Raw genomic sequence first — 17345 nt, forward strand, 5'->3', positions numbered from 1 at the left:
TCCGGTCACCTGCCCATCTGAGAGCATGTGGGAAAGGGCAGAATCAAGTTCAGACCTCAGGTGACTTTCTTGGTAAGAAATATTTCCGTCTGACTCGCTTAGCCAAAACCACCCCCCTAAACCCTTGAGCAAGCCTGCTTTTGGAAAGAAGGGGAAAGGCTGTTTCACAGTGTTAATGAGTTCCTCAGCTCATGTCAGGCTCCTGCTACCTGACACAAAGCCAGAGGAACCCAGGCAAATACCAAGGCAAACAATGCTTTTTCCTTCCCCGCCCCACATCATTTGTTGGTCTGACCCAGCCCAACTCCAGGGATATATATGGGCATTTGTCAGACTAGGGCCAATTTCCTAGCTCTAGCCCCAAAGTGGGTGGACTCTGGGAACCTGGATGCTGTTTTCTTTTTTTTTTTTTTTTTTTTTTTAAAGATTTTATTTACTTATTTGACAGAAAGAGACACAGTGAGAGCAGGATCACAAGCAGGGGGAGTGGGAGAGGGAGAAGCAGGCTTCCTGCTGAGCAGGGAGCCCGATGCGGGGCTCGATCCCAGGACCCTGGGATCATGACCTGAGCCAAAGGCAGACGCTTAACGACTGAGCCACCCAGGCGCCCCTGGATGCTGTTTTCCTACTCAACTTATATGAGAATGAACACTTCTCAAGGAGTGGCATCTTACGGCTTCTAGCCTACAGAAGCCTAAGTGAGGTGGAGAATATCTCCGAAGATGCCATAACACTTAATGTAGTTCTCACTGGAGGCACTGGGTCTGAGTTGCCATGGTTACTTAGGTAAATAGCAGTTTCTTTCACCCAATTGTAAGGTCCTGTGGTTGCAGGGACTGTTTTATTTGTAGCTGTGTTCTCCATAATACCCAGCACAGGGTGAAGCACATTATAGATGTTCAGTATGTGCTTGTGGTACCACTGAACCATGGAGGAGGGCAGGCCTTCCAGAAAGTACTCTCTATGATGTGGTCAGAAGACTGACTGAGACCCAGGCATTCTGACCCCCAGATAGCTGTGATATCACCACCTGCTTGATCAGAGCAAAATAGCTCAGTGGTTTGTGCCTCCCCCAGACCATTGCAGGGAAGTACTGTCAGGCCCTTTATGGAGAGGCAGGAAGAAGTGAAGGTTGGAGGTGACATAACCATGGCTAAGAACAGCGCATTCATGAAGCTGCCTTTTCAGCCGCTGCTCTGAGAGGTAGTCAAGCCTTTCCACACTTACAGCAAAGAGGCTCCAGTTATTGCTACCCTGCCTGGTCCCCAGACCTTATTGCAGGAGGCTTAAAAAAGGAGCCAACCTGGGGGCGCCTTGGCTAGTGCAATTGGTTAAGCGTCTGACTCTACCCACATCAGGTCATGATCTCAGGGTCGTGGGATCGGGCCCCATGTCGGGCTCCTTGCTCAGCAGGGAGCCTGCTTCTCCCTCACCCTCTGAAGCTCCCCCTGCTTGTGCGCTCTCTCTCTCTCTCTGTCAAATAAATAAATAAATAAAATCTTTTTTAAAAATTAAGATTTTATTATTTGAGGGAGGGGAGGGAGGGAGGTCTGGGAGGGGCAGAGGGAGAGAGAGTCCCAAGCAGACTCCACACTGAGCAGGGAGCCCGACACGGGGCTCATGACCTGAGCCGAAGGCGCTAAACTGACTGAGCCACCCAGGCTCACAAATAAAATCTTAAAAAAAAAAGAAAAGAAGCCAACCTGGACTCCCCAGAGGCCACAAGTGTCATTGTTTTTAAGCAGTTCATTCTCCCTCTTGAGCCCTAGTCACAACTTTGCACTCTGAGGAATAGCCTAGCCTGAAATTACCATTTGTCATAAAAATAGAAATGGGCTTGGTGAAAGTAATCTCCTTTTGCCCCATCTTATCCTTATCCAGGTTAATGAGAGTATCTTATTGTAGTCTTGGGCTTCTCAAAATGCCAGTCTCTTTAAGCTAATATACCTCCTTCTGTGCCTTTTCGGGCCCTTCTGTGTGCAGGTAATAACTTATGCCTAAGATGCCCCGTTGATAAGGGGTCACTAATGTCAACTACCAGGATGGGGCCTCCCCTTATCCTATTCTAGCTTCCTCTGTTCTGGACTTACTCCCCCATTCTGGGCTGGCCTTGTTTCTACTTAGAGGCAGGCTGCTGGCAGTGTTTGGCAAGGGCCTAGGCTCAGCTGGGGCAGTACAGATAGTGATGCTGCCCAAAGTAAGGGGTGGAGGGGAGAAGTTGCCATTTTTCTTAGGATGGCATACACATCTTCCCCTTCCCTGCTCTCTACCCTTTCCCGTCTTAGTTCTTCGATGCTTGTATCTTCGTCTCTGTAGCAGAGGTTTAGAGCCTTACCAGAAGAGGAATGAGAGTGGTGACCTATTCTAATCACATGGATTGTTACCACTTCCTTACTGCCTTCAGCAGTTGAGTCGGAAAGTTAGAGGGTGACATTTGGGACCAGTCGGCATCTGGAAGGATGGCAGGAAAGCCACAACAGACGAGTACTTTGCTACACTGATGCTATTCATATGTTGGGACCTTCTGACCAGCAGCCTGTTCCTTCTCACTCCCAGGGCTCCCTGAAGTGGTTTGGGGCTGGCTCTATATACTCCAGTCATGTTTGCTCCTGTGGCCAAGGCGGTTAGGAGTAACTGTGTGGTTGTGTAGCATCTCCTGGAGTAAAGACTTCAGTTAGGCCCCATTGACAAGACTAGTGTCAATGAGGAGAGACGCAAGAGGGCTTCCCTCTGACTATTGAGGTTAACATGCAGGCAGGCACAGATATCAAACATGTGGCTAATTATCCTTTTAACACTTGGAGATTCGGAGCGTTCTCCTGTATTACAGAGGGAATGAACAGGTTAGTTGATGCCAGAGCGAGTGACCAGGCACCTGATTCCATCTCCTGTGTGTATTGGGTGTCTGTCTCCTCCTCTGAGGCTGCAGTTGGACTGCTGCCTTCTGTTTGTCACCATTCCTCTCAAGTCTGGATTAAGTGGCTATCAGGGCGGGCCGCTGACAAGGAGTAGGTACAGACAGCGTGTTGAGAGTGTATGTTGTAGCTTCTGCCAAAGAATAGCTCTGGCCACCACCAAGGTGGCTCTTGTCGCTGACCTGCAGCCAGAAGGAAATTGGACAGGCTGAGAAAGTGAGGGGGATTGGGAGCCAGAGATTTATTTTTTAGCCCTAGGGGAAAGAATCTGTGAAAATATAAAGTACCACTGGTTAAGTGCTTATTATGTGCCCATTTTCCTATGTAAAATTAACTCATTCAGTGAAAATAGGTTATTTGTAAGTGGAGGAGTGACGGAAGGTAAGGATGGAACCAAAGGTTAGTGACTCAAGAAGATAACTTAAATTTGTATTTTTGTGATCTTAATTGATATTTGTACTCCTGCTAGCTGTATGTTAGAGATACTGAGTTAATTAAATATGACTTCTTGTTACTATAGCTTCACATTATTAGTAGCCAACTAAATACAGAGAACCTGTAGCTCTGGCCCAAACTGTCCATCTTGGGGTACCTGGTCCTGGGGAAGTGATGCAGAATTTACACAGGGGATCCCTATAATAATGTTATCAAGTCCTTACCCATATACAGCCATTGTGGTAAATGCTTCATGTGCATTATTTCATTTAGCCTTGTAGCGATGCTTAAGAGAGAGGAAATATTACTACTTAGCCCCAGTCTTAGATGAGGAAAGGGAGCTCAGTGACATGACCAACGATGTGCACCTAGATGTTTGTATCTTGGTCTCTGTAGCAGAGGTTTAGGGCCTTACCTAAAGGTAGAGAACAGTAGCCCTTGACTCCCCAGGGCACTGATGGAGTTTCATTTGCCTCTCCTCAGACTGCTTCTCAGAGGAGTGTCGCTCTGTGATCCAGGAGCAAGCCGCAGCGCTGGGCTTGGCCATGTTTTCTCTCCTGGTGCGGCGCTGCACCTACTTACTTAAGGAGTCTGCCAAAGGTAAGCAGATGAGGGACCCCCTGACTGATGGCCTTTCTCCTGCCTGGACCCTGTGCAGACAAGCTCAAAATGCCACCCTGCCTTCTCAGCATCTCTTCCCTCTACTTGATATTCTTGCTCTTCCCAATAACCCCTCTTCCGTCTGCCCACCTAACTAGCCCCACCTCCTTTTGCATTCTGTTTACCTCTGTAGCCCTCTGTTCTTGGGGGAACTATCCCCTCCCCCTTTTCTCTAGTAGTTAAGATTTTTACTGTATCTATGAGCTGCTGTGGGTTCCTACGACGTTAGAAAACCAGCAAAGAGCGTTTCAGTTCTTGTTCATAATTGATATTTTGGTTTCCCTGCTCTATCTCTGTGTCCCTCTTTGTCTGGTATTGGTGGGTGTTGTAACCACTGTGGACCAGCCACCTTGGACGACTCACTGAACCAGAGCACGGGCTGTTTTTAGCCCTTGAGTTGATCAGTGCCCGCATATGCATTAAGGTTGTCCTTAGAGTTGTAAGCCTGACTGCTGAGCCGTGTAAGGTAGGGCTGAAGGTTGCCCCTTTCTCTCAGCTCCTGGATCAGTATTGGTGAGTATTGAGGCCCCTCTGTTGTCCCCCTGCCACTTCAATTTTGTGAATGCCTCCAGACTGGAGCTGCCTTTTTTTGGAGGGAGGGTCGAGGTAACTTTTTATTTTGAAACAATTTCAAATTTATAGAAAAGTTGCAAGAATAATACAAAGAACTCTTACATATCCTTCACCTGGATTCCCCATTTGTTAACATTTTACCATAGTTGCTTTAAGTTCTCTCTCTTTCTATACACATACACACATGCTTATTATTTTTGTTCTGAACTATTTGATTGTAAGTTGTAGACGTGGTAGCCCTTTACCCCCAAATAGTTGACTGAATATTTCCGAATAACACGGACATTCCCTTACATGACAGTGCAGTTATCAAAATCAGCAAGCCAACGCTGATACAGTACTGTTGTTGAATCTACAGACTTTATTGAGTTTATACCAGTTGTCCTAAAAAAAGTCATTTTCTGGTCTAAGACCCACTCCAGGATCACACATTGCAATTTAGATGCCGTGTCCCTTTAGTTTTCTGCAGTTTGGCATCGAATGGTTTTCTCAAGTCTTTCTCTGTCTTTCATGGCCTTGACATTTTTGAAGTATACAGCCCACTTATTTGGTCGAATGTACCCCAGTTTGGGTTTCTCTGATATTTCCTCATGGTCAGATTCAGGTTGTGCAGTTTTGGCAGGAACTCTGGTTCCATCTCGGTGCCATGCTGAAGGAAAGCTAGAGGGGGGGCTAGATGCTGGAGCGGCGGCTTCAGTCAGGCTGCCGGTGGGGCAGAAACAGCTGTCCGCAGGGGCAGACTCAGTGCACTGGTTCTCTCTTTGTCCTGCTTTTCAGAATCCTCTTAGGTGCTGGCACTTGTCCTCCGCTTCTGGGCCCAGCTTTCCTGTGGACTTGGTCTCCCTTCCCTAAGAGCTTGCTGCCGTCCCAGCGCCCCAGGCCTCCCTCTTGGGCCACAGCAGACCTAGGCCCAGTTCTCACCCTTTGCCTCTGCAGCTCAGTTGTCCTCTCCTGAGGACGAGGATGACCAAGATGACATCAAGGTGTCTTCCTTCGTCTCGGACCTGAAGGAACTGCTCCCCAGTGTGAAAGTCTGGTCAGACTGGATGCTCGGCTACCCAGACACCTGGAATCCTCCACCCACATCCCTGGACCTGCCCTCACAGTGAGTCGGCCTGCTCATTCCTTCGGCACTGCTGGTCTTGGTCCACCTGTGCTGCCACAGCTCCCCTCCTGGTCCTCTTTGTTTCTTCCCGACCGCTGCCTGCTTGTTCCTCTCTTCCCTCCTCATTTGAACTTTGCTTTTTCACTTCCTTGAACACCTTCCTTGTGCCCTGATGCTTTAGGCTGTTTTTCCCTGTTGTCCAGTCTGTTCCTCCTCTTCTCAGTCTGTCCTTCTCTCTCGCTCTGTAGCTTGCTCTGTTTTGTTCTTTGTCCTTCCTCTTGCTCTCTTGCTCTCACTTCATGCTCTTCATGCCTACCGTCTCTGCAAGCTGCCTGTCTGGGCATGTGTCCGTGTGAGGGGGAGGCCTTGTCTCTTACTCTCCCTTTTAGTGTATCTCCACATGTCCTTCAGGCTGTGTGCTGCTGCTTCGTGTGCCGCCGTAAGCACTCTGCTTGGGCCTTCCTCTCATACACTGTAAAGCGTGAGGAGGGCAAATGTGCACACTTCTCTCTTCCAGTCACTTCGTTTCCCATCTCCCTGTCTCTGTGTGTCAGCGTGCTGTCTGTCAGAGCATTTTAGGTGTGGGGTGTGTTGGTCTGGGGAGTATGTGTGTCTGCCTGGGTGTGTTTATGTAGATCTCTTTGTACGCTTGTGTGACTTTTTTCTTTCTTTTTGTAAATTGTGGTAAAATATATATATAATAAAATTTGTCATCTTAACCATTTTTAAGTATATGATTCAGTAGCATAGTATATTTACATAGTTATGTAACCATGCATGGCTATTTCTTTCTTTTTTTTTTTTTTTAAGATTTAATTATTTGAGAGAGAGTGCATGAGTGGGGGGAGGGGCAGAGGGAGAGGAGACAAGCAGACTCCCTGCTGAGCAGGGAACCCAACTCAGAGCTTGGTCCCAGGACCCTGAGCCAAAACCAGGAGTCAGACGCTCAACCAACTGAGCCACCCAAGCACCCCACATGCATGGCTGTTTCTTACGTCCATATCTGTGTGTAGGTTCTAGCTCTGTGTGTACCTCTTTGGCTCTGGTTGTCTGTGTATGTCCGGGTATCTGTGTCTGAGTGTGAGGGTCTGTGTGTGTCTATCTAGGGGTGTCTCTGAGGGTCTTTTGGTGTACCCGTCCATGTCTGCCCGTGTGTATGTGTCCACATGTGTCTGTGTCTCTTTCTATCCTTAGGTGTAGGGGTCTCTTTAAGGGATTCATGTGTCTCCATTGAGGGTCTGTTTCAGTGTGTCTGTCTGTGTCTCTCTCAGATTCTGGGTCCACGTCAGTCCATGTGTGCTTTGTCCTGTCCATGTCTCTGTGTGTGGGACTGTGTCCTGTGGGAGTGTGTATGTATGTTCCTGACTGTCTCTGTCCACGCTTGTCCGTGACTGCATCTCGGTGTGTAAGTCGGCATCTGTGTGCTGGAAGGGGCATTTTTGTGTATGTGGGTCTTCCTGTAGCTACCTGCCTCTGCCTGCGTCACCTCTAGCCTGCCTGTCTTTGCCTGGCTTGGCACGTGCCTGCCTGCCTGCCCCTGTTTATCTGCCTCTGTTGTTTGTGTGGGTCTGCATCAGGGGTCAGCAAACTGTGGCCCAGGAGCTAAGAATGGTTTACATTTTTATTTTATTTTATTTTTATTTTTATTTTTTAAAGATTTTATTTATTTATTTGACAGAGAGAGACACAGCGAGAGCAGGAACACAAGCAGGGGGAGTGGGAGAAGGAGAAGCAGGCTTCCCGCCGAGCAGGGAGCCCGATGCGGGGCTCGATCCCAGGACCCTGGGATCATGACCTGAGCCGAAGGCAGACACTTAACGACTGAGCCACCCAGGCGCCCTGGTTTACATTTTTAAACGGTTAAAAAAAAAAAAAAAAAAAAAAAAAGGGGGCGCCTGGGTGGCTCAGTCATTAAGCGTCTGCCTTCGGCTCAGGTCATGATCCCAGGGTCCTGGGATCGAGCCCCACATCGGGCTCCCTGCTCGGCGGGGAGCCTGCTTCTCCCTCTCCCACTCCCCCTGTTTGTGTTCCCTCTCTCGCTGTGTTTCTCTCTGTCAAATAAATAAATAAAATCTTTAAAAAAAAAAAAAGAATAGTATTTCATGACTTGTGAAAATTATTAGGAAAGTCAAATTTCAGTGTCCATGAAGTCCTACTGGAGCACAGCCATGCTTATTTGTTTACACTTCGTCTGTGCCTGCTTTAGCAGTGCAGCCGAAGAGCTGAGTAGTTACAATAGAGACGTCCTGGTCTGCAAAGCCGAAATGTTTACTGTCTAGCCCTTTACAGAAAGTTTGCTGACTCCTGCTCTCTATGTGTCCCATTCTTTTTTTGTGTTAGTGTCACTATGTGTGTATGTTCATGTTTGCACAATAGTTTCTTGATGTGTGTGCACGTTGGTGCTGCCCATCTCTGGTCAACTCTGTTGATTGTCCATCTCTCCCTCCCTCTACCTTTCTCTCTCTTCCTGTCTCTGTCTCTTTCTCTCTCTCTTTCTCCTTTTCCTTTCTCTTTCTCTCGCCCCCCTGCCCTGTGGTTTGTTTTGTGGTATCTGGCAGGTGCAGTGTACTCAGCTCCTTCAGGCTCTGTGCTGGGCGTGTGTGTGTGTGAGAGTGTGTGTGTGTGTGTGTGTGTGTGTGTGTGTGTGTGTGTGAGAGAGAGAGAGAGAGAGAGAGCGAGTGAGCATCCATGCCCAGCATTTCATCATTCTTCAGTGCTCTCCTCTGGAAGGGGCACATACTGGAGGACAGAGTGTGGAGACCTAAGCTGCTGCCGATGGTACTTCTCTGAGCTGAGCGCTGCCCATGTGAGTCTCTCCACTCATGGGTGACCCACAGAGGGAAGGCTGCAGGAGAGATTTCTGGCCAGTAGTTTTTTGACCTCTCTGTGTGGACTGTGTGCCTCTTTCTCTGCCTTCCCTCCCAGCTCTAGTTCTGTAACTGTGTGGCTGATGCTCACAGCATCAAACAGTTCTCTGCATCCTCCCGTGAACCCTCCTAGGTTCCCAAAATGCACCCCAGGCTGAGGCCTTAGGAACCAGGGTTGAGCCATCAGCTAGGCAGTTGGGGTCACACAGAGGAATGGACTGATCTGCTGGCTAGGGGCAGCCGTTTCCTGGCGGTGTTCCCTAAACAGTTAACATGTACAGCCTCAAACTTTTCAGGCTGTTAATCTATAATGCCGACTAGGCAATTTGCAGTTTTGGAAAGAAACTGACAAGGAAGGTCTCAGCTCTCCAAGTATCTGAAGCCACTGCTTCTGAGCCTGCACAGGGGTCACAGAGTGTTCCTCCCTTCCTCTTAGGGGGTGGGGAGGCAGACCATCTGTCCCTGGAGCTTGGGCCTTCCCTGGGTCACCTCAGCTAGCAACCACAGGTCCCTTAGATATGGTCCACCCAGCTCCTGTTTATCCATATCCTGGCCATCAGTCCTGTTAACTCTCTTCTGTGACCCATCTCCCTTTATCCCTCCTCCCTCTCCCACTCCCTTTGGCTTTTGTTTGGCTGAGGAAATGGAAAGCTCACACAGGAAGTGCTGGGCCTCATTTGCTTGAGGTGCTGAGTCTGTTTTCTCTTTGGATGCTGTAGCAAATGGCCCGTTGCCGGCGTACGCAAGCTGCTGCCCATCTTTGGGCAAGGGCTCAATCTGCAGCTGGGCACGTGGTCCAAGCTCCAGCCGTCCCCAGCTAGGCTTCCCCTCCAAGGCTACAGAGAGGCAGAGGGGGTTGGGACACTTGAACAGATTTGTTTTTTCTTTTCAGACTGTTCTTCACAGGGAGAGCAAATTTGACCAAATAACATATTGAATCTGATTGCCTAGTAAACAAGTTCCTGTGTAGCTGTGGGCACCACTGATGAATCCCGTCTAGGCTAGAGCAGCCGGCGTGCTAGAGAGCGGAGTCCCCTTCGGCGCTTTCTCTGCAGTCGGGATCGGCAGCTGGTTGTTTCTGGAATGCAGGTTTAAGCATAAAGGAGGAGTTTTGCTGTCCTGGGGCCTGACCACAAGACATGGTGGTTTGAGGGCTGGGGCCTCTGGTGGACAGAGCATACCTGGCCTGACCACCACTGAGGGTAGTCCCACCTCATAGCTGTCAGATCCAAGCACTGGAAAAGTGGAATGAGAATTTACCTTCCTCCTTTCCAGTTTCTCATATAGCTGCCTAACACTCACTGAGTAAATACTATGGTTGAGAGATTGGCAGGGTATGGTGGTTCTATGGATTTCAAAGTGGCCTCTTATGCTTACTGATCTTTCATACTCTGGAGCCTTTTCTTTTAAGGCCATTGGGAATAACACACTCCAGATAGTTCTGTAGATGTCAGAATAGTAATCCCTGTGACACTCCCAAGGTCCTTGTGCTGATCTTCATTTTGGAGGGTTTAGGAATGCTCTCAAGAGAATAGGAAGGAAATGGCTTCTACTTAACATCTCTCCTTTGCAGGTTTTCACTGGTTTTTGCCTGCATTTGTTCTCTGCAGAGACAGATCCCTCAGTGATCCTAACATAAGGTGATCAGATGGCTTACCTTTCAGTTTGCTTCTCCTCCAGAAACCCTCATTCCCAAATTGTCTCCCTGACACACTTGGACCCTTATTTCATCTATCTCCCTTCATTCCCTCCCTGTCTTTCATTCCATTACCTTCTTTCTCTGTACAGTTACAGAATCATTCCAAAGCTTTCTTAGGGGAATTCCAGAGCTCATCATTAGTCTCCTTGGTTCTCTCCTCTTTTGCCCATATTCCTCTTCTTTCCAGTCAAATCTACATTTCCTAGGCAGTAGCCACTTAGGCACATGTGAAGCACGTAGGATGATGATGACAGGACATCACCAACACCGCAGAGTGATAAGGGCAGGATTTCAGGGCTACTTGTGCCTTCCACACCGTGACACTCATAGGTATGTGTGTTGGAGTCAGCAAGTAAGTAGGTTGGCTTCCCATTTGTACTTGTAATAGGATGGCTTTATATCCCCGGAGATTTTCATACAGGGGATTGTAGCAGGGTGTGGAAAGTTGCCTTGGGCTGCTGTAAAAGACAGTGTAGAGTGCTTTGGTCTATTTAGAACAGACCCAGTGTTTGGAGAGACCATCTACTTGTGGGGTGTGGGGGAGGAGGAGTGGGGAACATGGTTTCTACACTAGGCCTCTCGATAGGAAGGAGAGGTAGCTACTCCCCACTTTACTACGTGAGCACGAAGTAAGCTGTGAACGTCAGGTGATGGAGAGGAGCAGAGCAGCAGGCTTTCACGAGCCTAAGCATAGTGACCCCTCACATCCTAGGACCTTTGGCAAGCTAGGGCAGTGGGACAGCCTACCTCATTTCATAGTCTCTGCTGAAGCCAAATCTTCCCTCATCTTGATCTCTAGTTCTCAGTAAGTGAAAGAGTCAGGGGACTTTGAGAACATCCAAACCTAGCCCAGCTGTGGCAGTTGGTTTATTGCTTTCAGCTGGTACTTGAACCCAGGTCCTGGTCTTGGAGGCTTTCCCAGGTTTAATCCCCAGAGCTTTCTCTGCAGCTGTATGACACTGCGCTGACCCCGAATGAGGATAGGAAAATAGAACCAGTGCCAAGCCAGAGTCTCTTTTTCATTTGGAGTCTGGCTGTCTGCCCATGACCAGGGTTACATAATGGGAAACATAGCTGGGGCTCTGGAGAGCCCGCGTTTCACCAGGCTGCCCAGACCTTCGCATTCTGATGCTATATATCTTCCTAATTGTAGCTCGGATGCATTTATCACACTGTTGGATTGGAGTACTGTTAAAAAAAAAAGAAGAAGAAGAAAAAAAACTCCAGAAATTCCTGGACTTGCTACTTTTCCATAGCTTGTCTTGTATAGTCTACAGAGCATGCTGGAAAAGGCTTGTAGGGAGCCCTCTGAGTGCTGTCACACAGGGAGACATAGGGATATGTAGGGGGTATGCAGTAAGCTGATTTCCTCAGGGAGCCTACATGTGTTGACCCTGTAGACGAGATAGAAATTCTTGAGTTAAAAAACAGCTAGTTTACTCACCCTCACAGGGCAGCTCTGAAAATAAGAACTAATCCCAAGTCTAATCGGCACCCCTTCAAGGACGCCTAATACGTCTTCCCAAAAGGGCATTTTAGGAGGTCACTAAGTAATAGTCCATCAGCACTTCCCTGAAGGAAGTGGTGGTGACTGTGGGAAGCCCCTTTGCTACCCTGGCTCCCCACCCAGTCTCCCTGGCTCCGGGTTGGGGCGTCAGCACTACAGCCTGGCACCAGGGGGTTCCTCTTCCTCCAAGTGCTGAGTGTGAGACACACGTGATCTCTCCCACGGCAGGAGCCTCTGTCCCCTCCCAACTCCTCTCACAGGACTTGTGAGAGGAAGGGGTGTTGGCCTAAGGCTCCAGTCTGACCCCAACAGGGTACAGCAGCTGACCCCAGGGAGCGTACTTTCCAGCTCTGGGCTGAGGTTATTTGGGTCCAGTGTGTGCTAAACTAAGAAGACGTGTTGGAGTGGTTACAGCTAAAAATTGAGAGAGGCAGGAACCGTGAGAATCCGCACCAGGGAGGCCGCCGAGGGCTTCACTCATGCCGTGGAGATGTTGAGGTCCCCTGGGGGCTGCTCTTTCCCAAACACAGAGTGCTGATGGGTTTAACACACCAGAGTGATGCAACAGAGGCTATACATGTTGAATGTAGCTTGGGAAAACTGCAATCACATAAGGCACTGACCTAGATAGAGGTTGAGGGAGGCACAGTAGAGGTACTGGAGAAATCCTGGAGTGAGGTTACCGTGACCTGTTGTTGGCCAAAGGGCTCCAGCTGCACTGCTTAGAACATGAAGAAGTTTATGTTCTTGGAGTAATGCAGGGTGACTGGGCTTCAGAATTCAATTTGCCCTCTTGGGCAGAATTCATTTAAGTTGGACACTCTCCCAAGGGCCCAAGTTCACTTGTTTGTGTAAACTACAAAGGCAGAAGGGATTATTTTTTACCGAGTCTTAGGTTCTTATATTCACCTAATAAACAGCTGTTATTCTGAGAGGATGGTATCTTGCTGCCCATGTCTTAACTCCTAAAACAGTGATCTCTGACACCCATGTCTCCTCTTTAAGTCATGGTGGCATCTGGAAAATGCACTACAGTTCCTTAATCTCAGAGAGAGCCGCAAAGATTCCCACCACCCTCATCTCTACCCCATTCCAGAGCCTGTTGAGCTACTTGGCATTGTTACCAGACCAGATCCTCAGCCCACTGAAAACAGAGTTGGCATGACATCTCAGCTTAACAAAGGGGCTTCCTAAGCCATTTTAAGGGGAGGTACTACTCTTTTGACTCTACCACACCTATGGGGTTCATTCAGGTCCTTTTCTGCTATTAGCTCCTCACCACCTGCAGTTTTCTCCAGTTGAGTGGGAAGTCCTCAGGGCTGCAGTGGTCTTATGTTGGCCATGGAACCCCATGTTGGGAGTTGTGGGCTGGAATATAATGGTCCTTAGGCAAACAGGTTTTTTAAAAGAGCATATTGCATATCTTAAGAGCATTTCTCTTGTTGTGGCCTTTTGGCTTTCCCCTTTGTATGTATAGTCCATGGGCTTTCTCTTTTCCAGCTTCCCTGTGCCTAGTTTCTGTGCCACCTTGGCTGTATTTCCAGAACTCCTCATCCCAGGAACCAAAAGACCCAACTCGTTTCCCATCTGTACTACAGCTCTGATCTTCCATAGCTCTGAAACACAATGCAGGGCTTCTTCTCACTCAACTCTTTCCGGGTTTGTTCTGCAGCTGTGGAGTTTGAATGTTAGTGTTTAAACAAGCTGGTATTACACAGGAAATGGCCACCTCCACAGGCCCCTGCAGGCTTGTAACATGGGGTCATTGTACTTGATATTAATCACCAGTCAGCCTGTTCACCCAGTAAAAATACGAAGGGGTGTGTGAGGACTCAGTCCTCCTTAGACTTGCCAGAAGGATGGCCTGAGACCTGGTTGGACCTCAGCACTCCACTCTCCGAACTGTCTCCCTCCCTTGGCCCCGCCCCTGATGGAACTTGTAGAAAAGTTCCTACCTGACCTTTTCCCTATAAAGCTGGCAGATCTGCCTTTCTTTCTGAGTTCTAGAAAGGAGCTCTATTGTGGTATAACTTGCTTCACCTGTCTCACACCTTAACCTTTCAGAGCATTTTGTGGAATAACACCTTGTGTGAGAAAACTCCAGAAGTGCAGGAACACAGAAACCTATTAGTCTACCTGACACCAGGCTTCTCAGTTCCTTGGACTGAAGCTGCTTTTCCAGTGGTGTATGCAGAAATAACCCCAGCCTGAAGGGTTAATCTGATTCCCCAAGTCAATATCCCCCAAACAACCAGCGAAGAGTGTGTGTTGGTTCATTTCTGTGAAATGTGTTTCCCCAGTCACCTGGCCTGGCCTGGGCTGCATTGTATCGGCCAGCAGCTGCACCGCACTCAAACTGACAGCTACATTAAACCTTGGAATTCTGAGGCAATAAAAAGTAAATTAACTCTTATTTTTTTCCTTTCCTGGTGGAGTAAGTGAATGCATGTCTGTAGGGAAGTGAGTGAGCCTTGGTCCTGAGTACATACCTCTAACTAGCCACTGCTGGTCTGTCCCAAGCTAGGATCTGGTGTTCAGACTCCAGCCAAGGGTCTGCTTTCCTGGTGTGTGGTGTTTCTGTGGGGTTGGTCCACTGGGTCACCCAGCAACTGCTGATCCTTGCTCACTAATCACATTACAGCTGCTTTAGAGGTTCCCTTGCCACCATTCTGAGACCCATAAACGGACTCGTTGGACACAGTTTCATATTCTCTGGCTGCTTTGTGTCTGCTTGGTAAAGAATGCATCCGAACTGTAGTGGGATTTTGTGGGTTCTGGGAGCTTCCCCAAAATATGACTTGGGACCAGAATAAGCCAAAGGCACTCGCCCAGGCTCATAGCACTATTTAGAACCAAAGGTTGTTTGAGATTGTCTGAAAAACCTTTTGGAGAGTCAATTCCCAAGTGTTTCTAGAAGATTGGGAAAAAACTCCTCATAGGCACCAGAATTTGACTTTAGGGCTCCTTCGCCCAGGCTAACTTCGAACCCTCAGAACCCAAAGGCTGCTGAGGGTTGAAGCTTGGGAGGTACTCCTACCTGGGATAAGGAGCTAGAGCAGGAAAAAGCTAAGTTTTTCCCCTTCCACTCAGACAGGAAACCCTATGTTCACCCACAGAACTGACCTGAGAGGTCAGGTTGCCCAGAGGCCTGGTTGGGGGTAAGCTGAGGTGATGATGCCCAGGTTCCAGGAATTACCTTATCCTTAGCTTTAGAGGTCAGGCATCTCGCCTAGTTTTGTTTTTGTTTTCTTGATTGATTGATTGATTGATTTGAAAGAGTGTGAGTGCATGCGAGGGTGGAGAGGGGTAGAGGGAGAGAATCTCCAGCAGATTCCCCGCTGAGTGCAGAGCTGATGTGGGGCTCAGTCTCACAACCCTGAGATCATGACCTGAGCCAAAACCCAAGAGTCGGATGCTTAACCTTAAGACTGAGCCACCCTAATGTATGGTGATTAACATAACAATAAAAAATAAAAAAAAAAAAAAAGACTGAGCCACCCAGGCGCCCCCTCACCTAATTTTTCTAAGTACCTCTTCTTTTTAGTACTAGTTTCCTGACACTTCCCTTCCCCTCCCTCTGTGGAGAGCCACGGTATGGTGCGTGGGTGCCTAATTAGTGTGTTCGTGTCCATGGTGCTCATTGGGAGAGGAGGTAACTGATGAAGTGATCTCGGGCAGTCCCACTAAGATACCAGAAGAAAGCAGCTACTTAGAATCAGAGTTCAATCACAAGACCAGTCTGAATGGATCAGGGCAGAAGTGACCTTTCATTGAAGCATTTTGTGTATTCCCTTGGTTCTGGTTAGTGTAGCATGGCCCTTGGGCCCCTTTATATTTCTCAGTTGGGAACTCAGGATACCCTTTTGGCACCAGCTGCTATCTTACAAACCATCACTGGGGTAGAAACTCTAATCCACTCCATTTTTGCAGTGAGTTAAGGTTTTGGCACAAGGTGGGTGGTAATGGGCAAAAGGCAGCTGTGGACAGGGGTCCCTAGTGGTGGCCAGCAGTCTCTGGGGGGAGTCAGTTTGGGTTTATCTGAGCCTTAGGGGACAGGGGAGCATGGTAATGAGAACCACATGGTACCACATATTTCTTCGTCTTGGATCCAAGATGGTAGGGGTGGGAGGATGAGAGAGGGATGTGGGGCCTCCCACTGTTAAAGCCGTGGGTAATTTTCTGCTGCCTCTTCCTGACTGGGGATGCTGCTGCCCACACCTCCCCACCCCCAACTACGTCCTGAAGCAGTCAGGTCCTTGACCTGCACAGCACCAACCAAGGCCCCTAAGCCAAGAATTCAGCTGGGAGACTTTTCACCTTCTTCCTTCTCACTGTCGTCTTTCCTGTTTATTTTCCAAATTGCTGCTCTGCAGCCGAGCACTGCCTGTTGGCCAGAGCTCACCAGCGCTGTGGGATTGGACTCAGGCAGTGGGCTCAAGTGGCCAGCAGGGCACTGGGGGAGGAAGTGGGGAGCTGGAAGAGCCTCCCTGTGCGTCTCCCATGGGCAGCGCTAACCTCGGAGGCGGCCCTGAGCAGCCCTATCACATCCGGTGCTTGTCTCTGCAGCCGGGACCGGAGGATAAACTATCAGAGCTGTGGGGCAGTGCATCATTCCTCTTATTATTTTCTTCTCTGCAGATGGGGTCGTGGAAAGTTCAGTTCCTTTTAACCCTCGAAGTTCTGTTTATTCTACAGCTGGTAGCCTGAATGCCGCGTTTCCCATTACATCACAAAGGGGCTCAGGCAGATCTCTGCACAGAAACGTGTTGCAACTGTTTATTTTTTTCCATATTTAAACATTTCTGACAGCCAAACTCAGCTGAGCCAAAAGATGGAGCTTTGTGAATGAGTCTGGTTGTCGGTGTCTGTGCAGAGAGAAGGCTTTAGAAAACTCTCGTCCCTCCGGTGATTCTTCCCAAACATGTTCTCTTTCCCGGGCAAAGCCTGTGAAGCAAGTTACTTCTGCAGTACACGTGTGTTGATTATGTGCCATTGTGTGATTAATGGGGCTGTGTTCCGCCTGGTTCCCAGGACACTCTTGAAAACAAGATGTTTCATTTCATTGCCTTTTCCTAGTGTAGTGATTACAGTAAATAAACCAGTGCAGGCTCCTTCCACCTGGAGCCAGTCAGAGAGTCCCCACACTCCTACTCCACTTTCTCCCCCAGCATCACCTTCAGTGGCATGTCCCTTGAATGCCCTTTTTTCTGCCATCTCCCAAAGGCTCCTAGACTGCTGGAGAAACAGATTGCTTAAGGCCAAGGCCCCTCCCTAGCAGATTGGGCTCATGCGCAGTAGCTCCTCTGGGAAGATCCCAGGATGGAGCTCATTCGGAGCTCTTTGCTTCTTGCCTCTTGCTGCTCCACCTCTTGACCCTAATTGTAAAGCTTTTCTTTGTAATTCTCCTGTGCAAGTCACTCCTTTTGAAGTACGACATAGCATCCATAGGTACAAAAGCTGGGACAGTCCCAGGCAAACCAGAATGGTTGGTCACCCTGTATCTAACCTTCCACAAATGAGAGAAAGGAGAGGGAGTGGGCTGGCCAAGGGAGCACTGAGACGGGTCCATCTGCTGAGATGCATG

The 17345-nt window shown here is 48.7% G+C and overlaps 1 protein-coding gene across 5 annotated transcripts in view; it reads left to right on the forward strand.

Moving 5' to 3' along the window:
* The window catches only part of SMG6 (SMG6 nonsense mediated mRNA decay factor), a 229584-nt gene that overhangs the window by 96811 nt on the left and 115428 nt on the right, over window positions 1-17345 (forward strand). For all 5 annotated transcript variants that reach the window (XM_078068060.1, XM_036091094.2, XM_036091101.2 and 2 more), the window contains 2 exons: window positions 3834-3950; window positions 5520-5688. In XM_078068060.1, coding sequence (XP_077924186.1) covers window positions 3834-3950; window positions 5520-5688 — 286 coding nt within the window. The remainder of the gene's footprint in view (window positions 1-3833; window positions 3951-5519; window positions 5689-17345) is intronic.

The sequence above is a fragment of the Halichoerus grypus genome, chromosome 2 (assembly GCF_964656455.1).
Source record: "Halichoerus grypus chromosome 2, mHalGry1.hap1.1, whole genome shotgun sequence".
In the NCBI taxonomy this organism is placed as follows: Eukaryota; Metazoa; Chordata; class Mammalia; order Carnivora; family Phocidae; genus Halichoerus; species Halichoerus grypus.